The sequence below is a fragment of the Anas acuta genome, chromosome 26 (genome assembly GCF_963932015.1).
Source record: "Anas acuta chromosome 26, bAnaAcu1.1, whole genome shotgun sequence".
Classification (NCBI taxonomy): Eukaryota; Metazoa; Chordata; class Aves; order Anseriformes; family Anatidae; genus Anas; species Anas acuta.
The window spans coordinates 6,043,763-6,060,396 of NC_089004.1; the positions used below are offsets into that span (position 1 = coordinate 6,043,763).

Sequence of the window (16,634 nt, forward strand, 5' to 3'; positions counted from 1 at the left end):
AGATCTTAAGAACAAGAGGCAAGTATCAATTCTGTGAAAGGCCAAACTATGAAGAGAAGGCAAAAAGAAAAAAAAAAAGGTAGAATCTCCTCTTATGTGAGGCCAAGATATCAAAGGACCAGGTGGAATTCAGGTGGAAAACAGAACCTGATGACTATGAATACATAGTGCTTGTGCCTCAGCCAGACTGCCACGAGATGGGGACTAGCAAGCTGCAGCACACACCAGGCAGGCAGATACCTAACAGCTGCATCACGCTCTTCTAGTCCTGCAAAAAGCTGGTTACATGCAGTCCTTCAGGCAGAGTTGTCTGAGAGAGATGAGTGACTCCAGCCCAGGGCGTGAGGGAAGGCACTACAGACAGGACGGGCAGTGTTGGAGCTGGGGGTCCATAAATGCTCTGAAACGCCAGCAGGAGCACCTGCAGAAAGAGTGAAAGGCTGCGTAACCTGAGGGGCTGGGGAGGCTGCGCTTGGGACAGAGCAACACCAGGCGGGACAAGAGAAACCAACACTAGCAGGGAGAGAAGTGCTCAGAGAGGCTTCGTATCGGGGAAGCTGTGCGTGCATCTGCCCGCCTCGGGAAGAGGAACGCGCCGAGGCCTCACCGGGCCTGCCCCGCTCCTCCCGGGAACAGAGGCCTGAGGCGGGCGCAGGGCCCCTTCGGGCCCACAGGGGCAGGGCGGGGGGGCGCTGGCAGCCGGGCCGCGGCGGGCCCCCCCCGGCCGAGGGGAGGAAGGCGGCGCCACGGGACGAGCTCCGCCGGCGGCGGGAGGCCGGGGAGCGGGCCGCAGCTCGGGGGGAACGCGCCTGGCTGCGGGCGGGGCGCGGGGCCCGGCAGCGCCGAGAGGGCCGCGAACGAGCCGCGGGGCCCGGGCCGGGGCCCGCCCCGCCATGGCCGCCCGCTCCGCGCCCGGTCCGCCACCGGCCCACAATGCCCCGCGGCCCCGCCCCGCCCTGGGATCGCGCGGCGCGGGGCCCGCCCCCCCCTCGCGGCCAACCAAGCTTGCGCTCCGGTCGCAGCGGAGCCCCGCCCCCCCCGGCCGCGCCGGCCCCGCCCCGCCCCGCTCCGCCTCTCCCATTGGCGCGGGCGGCTGTCAGTCAGCGCTTGTTTTCGGCGGCAGCGGGTTGGGTTGCGCCGGCTCGTCGCTGGCTCGGCGGGGCCGCGCGGGGAGGGAGCGGCGGGCGGGCGGCGCGGCCGGGCGAGGGCAGCGCGCCGAGGGGGGGGGGCGGCGGCCGCGGCGCTGCTGCTGCGAGGCCCGGCCGCAGGGGCCGGGGCCGGGGCCGGGCGGGTGCCGCGGAGGGAGGGAGGGAGGGGGGGGCGGGCAGGGGGCGGTGGGGCCGGGCCGGACCGGGGTCCCGGCCGCGCGGAAGGCGGCGGCGGCGGCGGCGGGCGCCGGGCGGGCGGGGGCGTCCCGGCGGCGGCGGGACCATGACTCTGGAGTCCATGATGGCCTGTTGCCTGAGCGACGAGGTGAAGGAGTCGAAGCGCATCAACGCCGAGATCGAGAAGCAGCTGCGGAGGGACAAGCGCGACGCCCGCCGCGAGCTGAAGCTGCTGCTGCTGGGTGAGGAGCGGCGGGGCCCGGCCCGGCCCGCGGGGCCTCCGCGCTCGGCCGCCACCGCGGGGCCCGGGCGGCGGCGCCGCCGCTTGACAGCTCCGGGCGGCGGCGCGGGCGTGGCGGGGAGCGGCGGCAGCCGGCGGCCGTCCCCGCCCGGCGCCCGGGGCGGCTCGGGGCCGGGGCCGGGGCCGCCCTTTGGCCGCCCGGCGCTCCCCGCTCGCTCCCCGCCGCCGGCGGCTTCGAGGCGGGGGGAGGCCGCGCCGCGGGCAGGTGCGAGGTGCGCGCACGTGGGGGCGGCCCGCGAGGGAGCGCGGCCTCGAGCGGCGGCGGCCGGGCCGCGGAGGAACGGGGGGCACCGGGGGCCGGGGAGGGGCGAAGCGGGGAGCGCGGGCGGGCGGCTGCGGGGGGCCGGGAGGGTGTGCGGGGGCGGCCCGCGGGGCTCTCGGGGGGCTTTCTTCGGGAGCGAGCGCGGTGTTCGCGTCCCTGCGGCCCCCGAGTCGAACCGGAGCGAGAGCTTTCCGGGGGTACCGTGGCTCAGCGCCGCCGGTGTTTGAATGCTGCCTCTTGGCCGAACGCCGCCCCGAGATGCGAGGTGGCTCTGGCGGGCGGAGGTTGTTGGCTTCGGGTCTGCAGTCGGTGGGCGAGCCCCTCTGGCACAGGTGAGGAATTGGGTTGATTCTTATGGAAAAGCAGGTGTAAAATTCCACGTAAGTGAGGTGAGGCCTTGCCTGCCCAGTCCTTTGGATATCTCTAAGCCTGCCGTGTTGCACGGTGGTGATGGTTACGTGAAAGCCAGGCCTTTCCTTCATACCATGAACTGGAGCCTCACGAGGTGTGAAGATAACCCTGGCAGTTAACGCGTTGCTGTTCTGTAGGTGAAAGGTAAAAAGCAGTGGCTTGAAGTTTGTGAGCTTTGAAGATGCTACGTCCATTTCTGCAAGGTTCTTGCAAGCTGGGCAACGGGTCTCCTGCTTTCGTGTTTCCTTAGAGCAATCCCAAAGAAGCAGTTGTTTCAAAATAGGTTGGAGCCATAGGCTTCATCTGGGTTAAGAAGATCCCACTGGAGCAAAAGATCTCACTTCAGAAAAGAAATTAAAGTTGCTCAAGGAAACTTTTTTTTTTTTTTCATGGAAGATACAGTTAAATAAAATTCAGTATTAGATTTACAAACAAACAAAAATAAGATAAAATAAAACCTACGTGAGATAGCGATGCTCCTGGTTGTGGGAGGTGATTGGAAAGACGAGCCTTCCTTTGTGCTTGCTGGCTGCCCGGCACTGGGCGCAGCACTGCACGTTGCCCACCTGAAGTCGTGGCCAGTGATGGGTGTTCTGTCTCTCGATGTAACCGCCATGTGCAGGGGTTTGTGGATTTCTTCCATCTTGTTGTTACGTGGAGTTCTTCTGTTCACAACCGTTAGCGATTGTACCTGTGAGAGGAGCTTTTCCAAATACTCCAAACTGTGAAAAGAGATGTGTGCATGGGGGGAGTTCCTGCGTTGTAGAAGCCTTGTTAATTTTTCCTTCTACACCTAGTTACAGTCCAAAGCCTAAAACAGAAACTTGCAGTGAAGAATAATGCTGCTGTTCAGTGATGAACCCGGCAATAAGAAATTTGAATTTGAGGTATTGTACCTTGGCCTCTGGTGTAGGGCAGTCATCGGTCTTTTTACTGCGTTGACAAGGGGGAAGGATGCTTTCTATAAAATTACCCTGGATTTTCTTGCAATTAAGCCTGGGATACCGTTGGCTGAATAAATGTATTTACAGGTGTCTGACAGGTATTGGGGGGCATTAGTAATTTATGGGAAACTGTTGCTTTTGCGCGTTGACACAAGAAATGACGAGTTCAAACGATCTCCTTGTCTCCCCATTGTCACACCAAAAAATGAGGTTATTGTACTGATAAATGCAGGAGGCCACGCTCATTGGAGCTTACAAGGTTTGGTGTAGTGCTGCTCAGTATTGTTTATGGTCTAGACAAAAGCAGGACTTGTCTTTAAAAAGAAAAATAGAATAAAATAGTAATAGTGTTAGTGCGGATGGTGATGGAGCGACAGGCTGAGTCTGCATTCGGGCTTTCAAGCTCTGAAGCCCGGTAAATGCCTAGCACCGAGGTTTGTTTTATGTTTTCATTATCAGAGAGCTTTGAGGCACCACTTTTTTCTTTTCTCTGCTTTGGTCGCTGTGGTAAAAGACAAGGAAGTATTTCTCACCACAGTGTGCTTAACCACAGAAGATTTCAGTTTCCAGTTTTTCCCCCCTTTGTGGTGCAGCTTTCTGTCTGAGATGGGGACGCTTTGCTGCGTGCTAACAGTGTTAGAAATTAGCGTTTATTATTATTACTTATTAACGAGGCTGACAAAAAATCTGTCAGTTCTTGGAGATGGGGAGAGTTGATTTTAAACATGCTGCTTCTATTTGTGTGCTGGCTGCCTTTATTTGAGCATATTTATTTGTTTGCCTTTTAGCCTGGCACTATAGATGTGAGTAACTGAGGACGCACTCGTGAGTAGCGACTGCGCGGTGCTGCGCGAGGCCCTGGTGCGAGGCGAGTGCCTGGCAGCTCCCTGGGGAAGCACTGGGCTCTGCCGGGGCTTTGGGCCTGGAGACGGAAAGGGTTTGTCCCTTACTGGGGGGCAGGCGCTAGTTCTCCTTCCCAGTGACCCGCTCAGCTGCCTCTCGAGTTGCAGGCGCTGCACGGCGATGGCAAACTGTGCAGGCTCGAGCAGAGCTCCCAGCAGGTGCACCAGCGGAGGTGGATGAGTTGCGCAGGACTCCAGTGGCACCTGGGCCGAGGCCACACGCCCCTGGGCAGCAGTGCCGGGAGCCGCGTGTCCTGCAGGCTGCAGGCACTGCCCCGACGCCCGCTGAGGCGTAGCGAGCCTGTGTGAGGGCACGAGCCCTTCCTCCCATGGCGTTTCCCCTTCTACATACCACATCATGAAGTTCCTGCTGTTCCCACGAGCTGTCGGCCTTCAGCAGTTAAATGAGGCTTCTCTGGGGCCGTGCCAGCAGGAGCGGGGGCTGCCTGGTGGGCTGCGGGAGGCAGGCGTAGCAGGGGCTGGCACCGACGCCCGCCCTGCCCTCCGCCTGCTCTTCTGGCCCCAGCTCCTCCAGGGCGAGAAGCCTGAGGTTGCGCCAGGCAGTCCGCCTGTGGCCCAGGGCTGGGCAGCTGCGAGCAGCATCCCTCCTTGTGCTCTCAGTCGCTGCTCTGAACCCGGCAATGTTCAAAGGCTGTGAGCGGCCTCGGAGGTTTCTGTGGCAGAGCATTGCCCCCAGCTTTCTGTCTTGCCGTGGCGAGGGTCATCGTTTCAGCCCTGAAGAGCAGGCACCGTGTTTCATTGCATGGTAGCGTGAGTGACTTGGCAGATGCATCAACTGGGTTGTTCACGACAGTTGGGCGAGCGAGTCCCATGGTGGGGTCTCTTCTCCCTTGGAGCTGACTTTCCTGTTGTGTTCGACCCCTTTCCGCGTAGAGGTGTAATCCCTATGGCCAAGAGCAGCAGGTGCCAAACAGCAGGGGAAGGCAGCGCGCTCCCCGCCATGCAAAGAAGCTTCCCCCGGGCCGGTTGCTGCCAGCCCGGCATTTCCCAGCTCGGGAGCACATCTGGGGCTGCAGCATCTCGCTGGGATCTGGGAACAGCTCAGGTGTGACGGGCACGGGCCTCCTGACGCAGGCCTCAGGGGAGTGGCTGTAACGTGAGATTTGGAATAAGTACCCGAGGTGCTTTTGGAGGCTGCTGTAAAGGACGAGCCGTCTGCCTGCCGTGCTCCTGGGTTTGCAGTGGGGACGAGCAGGGCCATCCAGGATGTCTTTTGGTGCTCCAAAAGTCCCTAGAAAAGCACCTGGATGGGCAGCAGGTGCTTGGGTACAGCAGTAGGGACCTTGGGGTGTGCTGGGATGTAAGCTTGCTGTCTTCTGTAGCAAACCTTGCTTGAAACGGTTATTAATTCTCTCTCTTGCGTTCTGTAGGCACTGGAGAGAGTGGAAAAAGCACGTTCATTAAGCAAATGCGTATAATTCATGGCTCAGGCTACTCTGAAGAGGACAAAAAGGGTTTTACCAAGCTGGTATATCAAAACATCTTCACTGCCATGCAGTCCATGATCAGGGCCATGGAAACCCTGAAGATTCTGTACAAATATGAACAGAACAAGGTGAGTTTCTCACAATTTTTGCACGTGTTTTTAGATAGTGGGAGTTCTGGGTTCTGACGGGTAAGTTCCTGCTTGTTTGTGCCCTTCTGCACTGCAGTCTCAACCTCCCTGAATTCTTCTACCCTTTTTTTTTGGCGTGTGTGCAGAAGGACAGCTCTTCATGATATGTTGCTGATATCTGACTCCATTTACTAGGTTGTGTTGAGGGATAAAGCAACTTTCTGCCTGGGGGAAAGAATCATTGTTTGTCCAAATTAAGTTGTTCTCAGGATGGTTTGCACGTAGTGGGTGGTGGGAGCAAGGAACTGGAACACGAGGTAGGAAGATGGGCTCTGTTTACTTATTTCAAGGGTTCAGCATTTGTAGGTGTGCTGGGTTTTCACTATGAATTGCTAGTTGCATCTGAACTGGAAGCTAACCGTACATGCTGGACACCTTCGTTTCAAGTTATCGCTGTTACTGCAAGCTATCAGGTTTTCTGATAAGCGTTGACCAAAGGTACTAACTTTCTTGAGTTTTGGTCTCAGCTTCAGCTTGAGTCAGGTTTCTATGGTTTGACTTACCTACCTTGGGTTCAGGGATAATTTTTTTCAGCAAAATCTGGTCTTAATTTTAGTTATTTGCAGGGGGGTGTTGAGGGTGCACAAAGAGGCTAGGTTTTTGGAGTTTTGTTTCTTTAATGCTTCATGTCCTAATATTTTAAGTGGAATCATGTTTAATCTGTTCTGTCACACAGTAGCGTGGAGCTGATTTTTACTAACTGTTCATAGGGACTGGGTGTCACACTGGGAGTCCCCAAGTCTGAAAACCTTTTCTGCCTTCAGGGAGGCTCTGCAGCATCAGTGCTGAGAGCAGGCAGGGTGCAAGGAAGCTTGCCTTACTTGTGCTTTCCCTGAGGCATGGCAGAGGCACTTTGATAGCTATAGTCTGTCACCTTTCACTTACGATAAGTGCAGAACTTGGCTTTATTTTTTATTTTTTCTAGTATAGGCAGAAGCTCTTTCCTCTTGCAAGTGCACCAAAAATTTCAGAAAGCAAACTTGCACGGATAGTAACTTCATGGATGCCAGGGCAGCTGTGATGGTTGTAGTCCTTCCTTTGCTTATAGATTGTAGAGTGGCTGTTTTTATTTTCTCTCTCAAAAGGGACTGTGGCTGAAGTATGCTAAAACAAAACAAAACAACAAAAAAAAAGAAAGAAAGAAACCCAGCGTAACAGCCTGTTGTCCAAATGTAGTTTAGCCTCCTCCGAAGCTGGGCAGTCGGGTTCTTTCCAGTGGATGTTCTGCCTTGGAAGCTGTTTCAAAACACAGAGATCTAACGGTGTGTAGCATCTTGATAGGTGAAGCCTGCTGCCATTTTGCATTTTATTCTGTGATTCTTTGGTGGAACTTTGCTGACGTCTGCTATAAAAACAAATAACCCCCACCCCAACCGTATTGAAGTCTAAATTCTCCGTGTAATACCAATCTAGGGAAACTGGAGCTCTGATGTCTCAGGTGTATAGTTTACCATTGTTCCTCTGGTCTTTGCAGCCAGCGCGTGGATCCTTGAAGTCATAATACAGGGACTTAGTTCATCTGAGAGTTCTTTTGCTTTGGTTTTTGCTTTTCAATCTTCAGGCCAATGCAGTCCTGATCAGGGAAGTGGATGTAGAAAAGGTCATGACATTTGAGCAGCCCTACGTAAGTGCAATTAAAACATTGTGGAATGACCCTGGAATACAAGAGTGTTATGACAGGAGAAGAGAATATCAGCTTTCTGACTCAGCTAAATAGTAAGTACTTAACCACTGGTGAGTACTGGTAGATGCTAGCGATGCTATCACAAATAAAAACTATCCGTTTTTTTATTTTGAAGTCTAGAGTTTGTTTCAGAGGATGAGAACGCTGCAGTGGATTCCATGACATAGTTACTTTAAAATACATAGTACTTTCTCACTGAGGCATTTGAGTCTTGCTATGTGTTTTAAACAAGTTGCATGGTCTCTGCTGGCTACATAGATTGTATAGATAAATTCTTCAATAACAGAGCCTTAGGTGAAACTCGATTCTGAAACATAAGCATCCACTGTACTTAAACCTTTTCTGTAGTAAAGACTGTTTTCCACACACCTACACAGAGTTGATAAAGTTGTTCTTAATGTACCTGTTTATCCTCCAAAAGGGATGGCAGGTGAATTACTGTTCCCCAAAGATATATTTTGTTATTTTTCACATTGCATTTTGGAAATGGCTCAAGTGACTTTCTTGCTAGGCAAAGACTTAATGTAACAGTGTTTAAATTTGTGTATTTGTGCTGCAACCTAAGGTAGTTTTTCTTTTTTTTCTTTTTCAATTGTGCTTCTTTTAGCTATCTTAGCGACGTGGATCGTATTGCTACTCCAGGGTATCTACCAACTCAGCAAGATGTGCTACGCGTTAGAGTTCCTACAACCGGTATCATAGAATACCCCTTTGACCTAGAGAATATTATCTTCAGGTACGGAAGGTGTATTCGTGTCACACTGAACTGAGAGGAATGACACAGGTTCAGGAGAGATGAGTTCTGGATTGATTTGGAGTGTCCCGATGCAGAGTTGAGAGGCTTGTGTGAACGTATGTGCTGTGGTGTTGTGAAGTACCTGCTGAGGGGAACGGTGTTAGCATTTGTTGTAGCTTAAGTTGATGTTTCGGCTTGGAGCTTTTCCTTACAGAAGGTGAATTTTTAGAGCACATCTAACCATTTATCAGGAATCGCTGTCCTTCCTGGGAAGGATTACCTTGCTGGCACCTGGGGCTGAAGTGGTGTCTTGTAATGCAGCTGAGAGAACTATCAGTAGCTTAAGCCAGCGAGTGGCCAGGGTGGTGGTGGTGAGCTTGTTCTTGGTGGTGCTTGACTCAAAATGCTTTGCTCAAGCAACTTCTACTGTTAATTTCTCCTTCAAGTACAGGCTGCTTGTGCAAACTATACGTGATGCCTATATGTGATCAGCCCTCAGAGATGGTTTTCTGTGCCCTCGGACTAGGGCTCCAAAACTTGCTGCCTCTGCTGCTGCAGCAATACATGGTTGTTTGGAGGCTTAAGCTGGGAAGTGAGCATAGCATACAAGGGCACAACGACATGCTTTTCAATTGCAAAGCAATTTTTTTCTGCTTCTCTACTACTCCCTTCCTTTGTCTACCACAGTAGTGATAATACAAGGGAGGAATAAAGAAGCCTTCATCCTGTCCCTTAATCCTTTCAATTACAGGTTTACAAAAAAGTTACTTTTCCTGTTTTGGTTTGCTGACCTATGAAATAGGTAAAAGGTTTCAAAATAACCTTAGCATACTGTCCAGGTGGTACTTAGAACTGAGAAGCTGAGGTGTGTAAGTGTTACACAGCAGGTTCTAAGAAAAGTTGTGTTACTAAAGTATGCTCTGTGAGAAATTCTGAGACAAGCAGGTGCTTTAATAGAAAAAACAAATTTGCTAATGTGACAGACCAGAGTTTTGAAAGATTTGTCTTTTCAGATCCAAGACTGCTATTTAACAAACCAGAGTAGAGTGCAACTAAAATGGTAATGCTGATACTTGGAATTTGAATATGATACTACGTTGTTCTATCAAATTCAAGAGATGGACATGTTTCTGGAACAGGATACTTTGTAAACTTCATGGCTTTGTTAGCAAGCGCGTGTTATTACATCCCCGTGCCAGGTTATCTTGAATGGTGAAGAGTGGCGTTGGTTCTCATTGTGTGCTGGTCCTCTGCATTCAGATGGAGAATTGCAGCTACTTCTGTGACACTGTATGTATTTCTCTTCCTTAGAATGGTGGATGTTGGAGGTCAAAGATCAGAACGAAGGAAGTGGATCCATTGCTTTGAAAATGTGACTTCCATCATGTTTTTAGTAGCACTTAGTGAATATGACCAAGTTCTGGTGGAGTCTGATAATGAGGTAAGCCAAAGAGTGGGAGCCCTACAGGAGGGTGGCGGGAAAGGGGGTCTTTCTGCCTTCTTGGAGGTCAGTACCAAAGTGCTGGATTAGCAAGAATTGTTGGTTTTGGCCTTCAGTTCTTCCTATTGTGAAGAGAACATGAGCCTCAATGGATGATGATGTCCCTGAGGGCGGAGCATGGTACCTTCATGGTACCTTCAAATGTACCTTCATGTACCTTCAAATTTGAAGGTACCTTCAAATTATCTGTACTTCTCAAATGATACAGAAATACTCTGCGATTGCGGAGTCCTGTGTGTCTTGGAAGGTACTGTGCTATGTGAAGGGGTGATCATGAAATTACCTGTTCCCGTGTTCCTCTTTTCCTCACCTGAATTACTTTGTGCTGTGTCTGCTGTCTTATTAGATAGTGACTGGTCTCTTGGAAGATGCAATACTGAGTTTTATGCCTGCTAAGGGATTAACAAAAATTGCATAAGGTGAATATAGTTATTCTTTTCTACTAGATAAAACAGGTAGTATCTCACAAACTACCATGGCCAGTCTTCTCATGCAACTGCACAAAGTGTAAAATGATTTGTAAAAGTCCATTAATATTAACGGCTTGCCAATGAAATGAAACTTGAATCCATTAGACATTGCATTTGCTCTCTGTTTACCTGATCAGTTTGATCCAGAATTTACTTGGGACCAAAGTATTCTGCGTACAGTATCTGAGATGCTAGATCAATGCAGATCTGTCTATGCGTGCAAATAGCAGAAAGGCATCTTGATCCTCATCTGTGAAAACTGCTTGCTCTTTCTTATTTCAGAACCGGATGGAAGAGAGTAAAGCTCTCTTTCGAACCATTATCACTTATCCCTGGTTCCAAAACTCATCTGTTATCCTCTTCCTGAACAAGAAGGATCTGTTGGAAGACAAGATCCTGTACTCCCATCTTGTTGACTATTTCCCAGAGTTTGATGGTGAGTGGCTTTTAAGGAGGAACACTAAATTTAGAAGGAGAAGTGGGGGTGGTTTGGTTGGATTTTTTTTTTTAAAGAAAATCAGATCTAGAGACGGGGGTAAAAACTCCTAATTTCAAAAGGAATACCTACAATGAGCAGATGTCAAAAAAATGTCCTGATCATACGTAGATAACAGAGATCTGATCTAATGAACCTCTCCTAGATGATTAATTGAAAATTATTTTCCATTAATATGTGCTTTAAATGATGGAACTTGACTACCTGGATGCTTGTGCATGTAACCTATTTTATAGACATGCTAATTCACTGGCATACTGGGCATCTTAACCCTATAGTCAAGAGACAATTTGAGTCCTCATTTTGAGAACCTGACTGGTCAAATAGCTGTTCACATGTTGGTGCTGAAAAACCTCAGGTAGCATTCAATTCCTAATAGGGAGCTGTATGCAGCTGTAGAAAACCAATATCTATGTGAAACAGAAATTCCCATCTGAAACAAAATTCCTTAGCCAAAATGACGTTTCCAGCTCTACACTTCTGGTAGTACATCTGTGCAGGGTTGAAAATAAATGAACGTAGCGGAGCATGAGGTCAGGCAACACGCTTCTTTCCGTGCTGTCATGTATTAACTCTGTTGTTACGTACTTAAAATGGTGAAGGCAGAATTGCTGTTTTGCAAACAGCTTGCTTCCTTTAAATGACAAATGCAATTGCTTCTTATCAGTTGTTCTCCCACTTCTGTAGTCTCATGCCCCCTGCTGTCTGAGAGCACAGGCACTCAGAAATCAGCAGTGGTGGAAAACATGCCTTTTTTGCACAGTCTGCCTATGGCTATTGGTCGAATAGCGCTTATTTCTAATATAATTCAACAGCTGGAGACAAGATAGCAACTTTAGGAAGTGCCATATACTTTCACCTTTTTCATCTTGGTAATTGCTGTAGCTGTTCCAGGAATGCTGCATGGCTCACGAGTGGGAGGTAGCCCATCAGATCACCTCTCACGAAATGGGCCTTGCCATGGAGAATGTGAGAACGCTGAAAGGAATATCAGTGTGGTGACTCAGAAAAGGTGACTTTTCTGAGGAACTGTCAGCAATATGAAGTAAATAGCGACAAGAATTTCCACTTCATACCTCCTTTCAGTTGACCAGCCAGACTACAGAGTTGGCTGAAGATGACCTTTGTTCGCCTAGCATAGTTGTGTCCTTCAGAGCGTAAGACCCATTTATATATTAAGGAGAAATATAGATCCTAACACCAGAGGAGGTAATTGTGTTACATGTATCAAGTATCTGTTATCTAACGGAAGCAGCACGAACAGGGTTATACCAAATTCTGTGTTTCTAAGTGCAGTCTGAAGTAATGCATTGGTGTCTGTCAGAACTCTCAATGTCAGAAAAAGATTTTGGTCTAGGTAAGTGAAGAGCATAAAATATTTCAGGTTCTAGGACTCTTATGCAATAAGTGATCATAATTTCTTCTTTATAGCCATGGAACCCATAAGAAAAAGTGTACCAGTAGTAATTCTGGTGGCTCACACCAGGGGATGTACTTAGCACAACTCTGTTAACTGTTCTTTGTTTGCTGCAGGCCCGCAGAGGGATGCACAGGCAGCCCGTGAGTTCATTCTCAAGATGTTTGTGGATTTAAATCCAGACAGCGATAAAATCATCTATTCTCACTTCACATGTGCCACAGACACAGAAAACATCCGTTTCGTCTTTGCAGCTGTCAAGGACACCATCCTACAGCTCAACCTGAAGGAATACAACCTGGTTTGACCTGCTCTGTTCTTGGCCCTAGAGAGGATTCATTGTGAAGAAAAGACAGGGAAAAAAAAAAAAAAAAGAAATTTTAAACATGACAGGAAAAAAGTTTTAATTTTTGATGATGTAATGATTGCAAATTGTCTGATCTGTGGAGTGGCAAGTGCTCAGTGTTATCCTGGAGTCTCATGTCTCTGTCCACAGAGTAGCTGATTTCATACTTTTAACAAATTGCTTTTATTTCACAGTTAACGGGGATATGCCTCATTTCTTCAGCACCTTGCTCACTTCTTAATTTTTGCCAAACAGCTAAGGCAGTCTCATCTCAAGCTTTCCTTTGTTGCTTAGCCACTTTTTTTCCTTTTCATTCCCATGGTGTATGTAGAAAAAATAACTTTCCAGCCAAGATTGTGAATTCACTGGACTGTGGGAGTGTGGATTGCTACTGGTCCCTGTGCCTCGTGCTATAGGGTGCCTCTGGTGTAATTTGCTAATCCTGCTTGCTTCCCTCCCACCCTTTCCCTTCCCTTCCCCAGGACACGCTCCATGGTTCACTGTGATGAAATGTTGGGGAAGAACAATTGTTCTCCAACTGTTGTGCAAAAAAAAAAAAAAGGCAAAACAAACAAACAAAAAAAAAGCCATCACTTTTCCATTCTTTATATGTTCTAGTTCTGAGCTATTTTTTCTTCAATTATAAAAGGTATGGAGACTGTGATTTTTTTTTTTTTTTTAAATTATTGATGTTCTATATGTAGTTTGCTACATGTTGCTGTATTTTGCTCATGGACTACAAATGATGGATGCTCTTGGAGCAATAGCTGCTGAGCCTGGGGAAGTGCCTGACTGTAATTGTTCTTTTATTTTATTTTAATTTTTTTCACGCACATACACACATCCCCCCACACCACAAGCGCATGTGCGCACACATGAGGCTCAGTTTGCGGGGAGTAACTCTCCATTCTGTTGAGCAGAGTACGTGACATCAAGTGAGCAACTTCTCTATGCAGCAAATGTCAAAAGCACACTAAGTAATAGTGGCAATTAAACATCAGATTTTGGCTGGATTGAAAATCTTAGTCTTGTGCCACCCTCTAGTTTTTTTCTTGCTGCTAGTAGCAAACAAGCCTTGTTTATTGCATTTCGTGCCGGTGTGTTGAATGGATTTGTAAGAACTCCTCAGTCCTGTCCAGCTTGCAGATTTTTAGGGAGGACCAGAGCTGGTGGGTCACAGACTTCAGGACGTAGGTAGAGTTCTTACTTAAAAAGGTTGTGGATAGCTCTTGGAGGGAGTGGCAACTTTCTCTTTCCTGTTTATGCATTCCCCCGAGGCACATGCTGCTGTGTTTCTCTTCAGAGAAGTATGGATCCTCTCTGGAGGACTTGCACACATATTTGCTCCAGGGTGCATGTGATAATCGAGTTATAGTAGTCGTGGCTGGAGCATGTGGCTGCTATGGAATCCAGAAAGCCCTACTGTGGTTGCACTTTCGTTTAGCTGGAGAGTAGAGGCAGAGGCAGCAGGGTTTGCCGGTGTGAGTGGAAGGTAGGGGTGGAAGTAATTCTGGATTCTAGATGCCAAATAAAACTCCATCCACTAAGCAGAAGGAAGTGGAGCCTTTGCACATTAGACAGCTTTTTCCAGGCACCAAGGCAAGTGGAGAAACGTGCTGAATAACGCTAGCCTGGATGACAACTGCAGAGGCGAGACAAGGAGTGAGTAGGAAACAGACCTGACCCACCTCTGGACCTGTGTGTTTTAGCTATCACTAATGCTTCTATTTCAATTCCAGAAAGTAGCGTTGGGTCCAAATTCTCTGGATCAACCAGTTTGCCCCCTTGGAGGTTAGTAGGCTGCCGGTAGATAAAGATTAAATGGACTGCACTGTTGAAGGGGGCTGTTGATATTTTGTCTCTTTTGTAGACAGAGCACTACATCAGTGTTTTACACATCATGTAAGAGTAGATCTTTACTGTCCAAGATCCTTAAGATGCTTTGATCTAGAACACTAAAATCTGGAGGGATGTTATTTTGAGTAATTCTGGTTTTAGGCCCTTCTTGTCCAGAATAGCTGAGGGAAGCCTCTGCATGTCTCAGAGCACTACAGAAGAAAGCAAGCTCTGCCAAGTGCGATCAGAGAGCTTAAGCTGGAACAGCAGCCATGGGACCAACAGTTGAAGAGCCAGTCTGACAGAGTGGTGATGCTGAGGGGAATACAGCACCTCTTTAGCCATGCTCTGGACTCCATTTAACATTTGGGAGAAATGAGAGGGATTCCCGTGTGTCAGACAGTTTTGCATCAATTTTATTGCATTTTTTTTTGTCTTTATGCCAAAATGGTCCATTTTGTAGAGACTGTCCTATAAAGAGGAGTTTATAGTCATCTACGTGTATTCTAAATGCTGTTCATCTGAAGCAGATGGCAGCACCAGCCTCTTCTGCTTCCTTGATCCTCATGTAAATGGTTCACACTACAACTATTGCCAGCAATGGGCCTGGCACAGAGAAATAGAGGCTCTTGGAAATAACTTGCCAGAAGTATTTTCCAAGATGAATGATGGTGGTACTTCCCACTTGAATCAGTAACTTTTTGGTTTTGAGTGCTCTCCTCCTCCAAGAGCTGTTGCCCTGGCAGAGGGGGAGGGATCTTTGCTTCTCTGTCTCTTGCAGAGTGGATCTGCAATGTGGTAGAGAACTGTGGGAGGCTGGCAGCACAAGATTTAGGCGTGTGCTGTACCTTGCTGACCAGGTGCTTGGTGTAGCTGTTGGCCCAGTAACTGGCCCGGTGTGATGATTATCACTGCAAAGGGGAAGGACAAATGTTATGCGATGGCTGACTCCTGTGTTCCCGAAACCTTGCTTTCAGTTAGGGGAGGAATGGGTCAGACTTACACACGTAATTTGGAGTTGTCTGCAGTCTGTGCTATGTGTGAGGAGACGCCAGTGCTGGCACATGCTTCTAGCAAGTAGTAGCTCGTGTGCCTCCAGCTTGGCCAGTGAAGCGTTCCTGCAGAACTGGTTCACATCTCTGTTGGCTGGCCCTTTGGCAAACGCCTGCCCTAGAGAAAGTGCCAAACCTTAAACCAATTTGCCTATATCATCTTTTCGGAAAGTGAGGCCAGTCAGAACTTTCCATGGGTCAAGGTAACAGATTGAGCTCAGACAAGAGGTGGCATTGGGTTCTTTTAGGGAATCTGAAGTCTGAGTCTGAGGAAGTGGTCTCTTGGCTAACCTCTGCTCCTTGTGCACTTTTTATTTTTGTTCTGCTGAAGAAACCAATGTACTTTGAACCAGTTTGAAACTTGAAGTCAGTGAGGAGAGGACCATCCCATTTCTTTGCACCGTTCTGTGTGGATTGGCCACCTGGTGAGCCAGCAGTTCCTTCCTGCTTTGGCGTGTCAGATTGCTCCAGCCCCTCCTGCCCGTCTCCCCTTTTCCTGGAGCTGGATTCTTTGGTCTGTTGTTGTTGCTTCCTAGCAATGTTGGCCTTGCGTTCAACTATGGTTTTTCTTCATGTGTTTTATTGGTTTTTTAAAAAACAGAACACACTCTCACACACAGAAGGAAAAAACAAAAAACAAAAACCTTCCAGAGTGTGCTGACCATTGTATTGTACTGTACAGAGCCCGGGTTGTTAAAGTCCAGCAGAGATAAAGTGTGTTATGCAGCACCCTTTTTTTTTTTTTTTTTTTTTTTTTTAAAAAAAAAAGTATGGTTTGTGCCAATGCCCCTTCTTTAGTAGTGCCAGAGACTCTTTACAAGTGCCAATGTGGTGGAAATTATTTGGTTATACTTGTATATTATAGGATCCTGATTTAAGACAATTTAAACATTATCCTATTTAAAAAGATACTATATAAAATGCTGTTTTTAAACCTTGTCATTTGCAATGCATGTATTGTTGTGCGTGTTGGGGTGGGGGAAGGGAAGAGGGTAGGGTAAAGGAGTTTCTGAATACGATGCCCAGTGTCAGGTTCTATTCAGGCTCCAAACTGTCTCATTCCAGTCTAGGAGTGTGATTGTTTCTTGGAATGATCCAACTCTGACTGCTGGGCACCAACCCTTACTACAGAAATATCTGATGGAAATTGATTTTCATATCTTTCTCCTGAAATAAATTCTCTGTTTGAAATTGGAATAAATTTTGTTCCTAAAAGCCGTGGTAATCGTGCATGTATTTCTTCTTCACCCCTCTTCCTCTTCTTCCCCTCTTTCTGTTTGGCTGGACAATTCCAGTGCCCTGCAGGGCATCTCAG

The 16,634-nt window shown here is 48.5% G+C and overlaps 1 protein-coding gene across 1 annotated transcript; it reads left to right on the forward strand.

The window, feature by feature from the left end:
- The first annotated feature begins 1,370 nt into the window (after positions 1–1,370).
- On the forward strand, positions 1,371–16,072 carry GNA11 (G protein subunit alpha 11). The gene is made up of 7 exons (XM_068661350.1): positions 1,371–1,567; positions 5,537–5,721; positions 7,343–7,497; positions 8,073–8,201; positions 9,513–9,642; positions 10,455–10,608; positions 12,202–16,072. The coding sequence occupies exons 1-7, from the start codon at positions 1,432–1,434 to the stop codon at positions 12,390–12,392; spliced, it is 1,080 nt and encodes a 359-aa protein (XP_068517451.1). The 5' UTR covers positions 1,371–1,431; the 3' UTR covers positions 12,393–16,072.
- The last annotated feature ends 562 nt before the right edge of the window (positions 16,073–16,634 follow it).

Coding starts and splice junctions, on each gene's coding strand:
- GNA11 (XM_068661350.1), top strand. CDS start 1,432: ATGACTCTGGAGTCCATGATGGCCTGTTGCCTGAGCGACGAGGTGAAG. Junction 1,568..5,536: donor GCTGAAGCTGCTGCTGCTGG/GTGAGGAGCGGC, acceptor TGCGTTCTGTAG/GCACTGGAGAGAGTGGAAAA. Junction 7,498..8,072: donor CTTTCTGACTCAGCTAAATA/GTAAGTACTTAA, acceptor TGCTTCTTTTAG/CTATCTTAGCGACGTGGATC.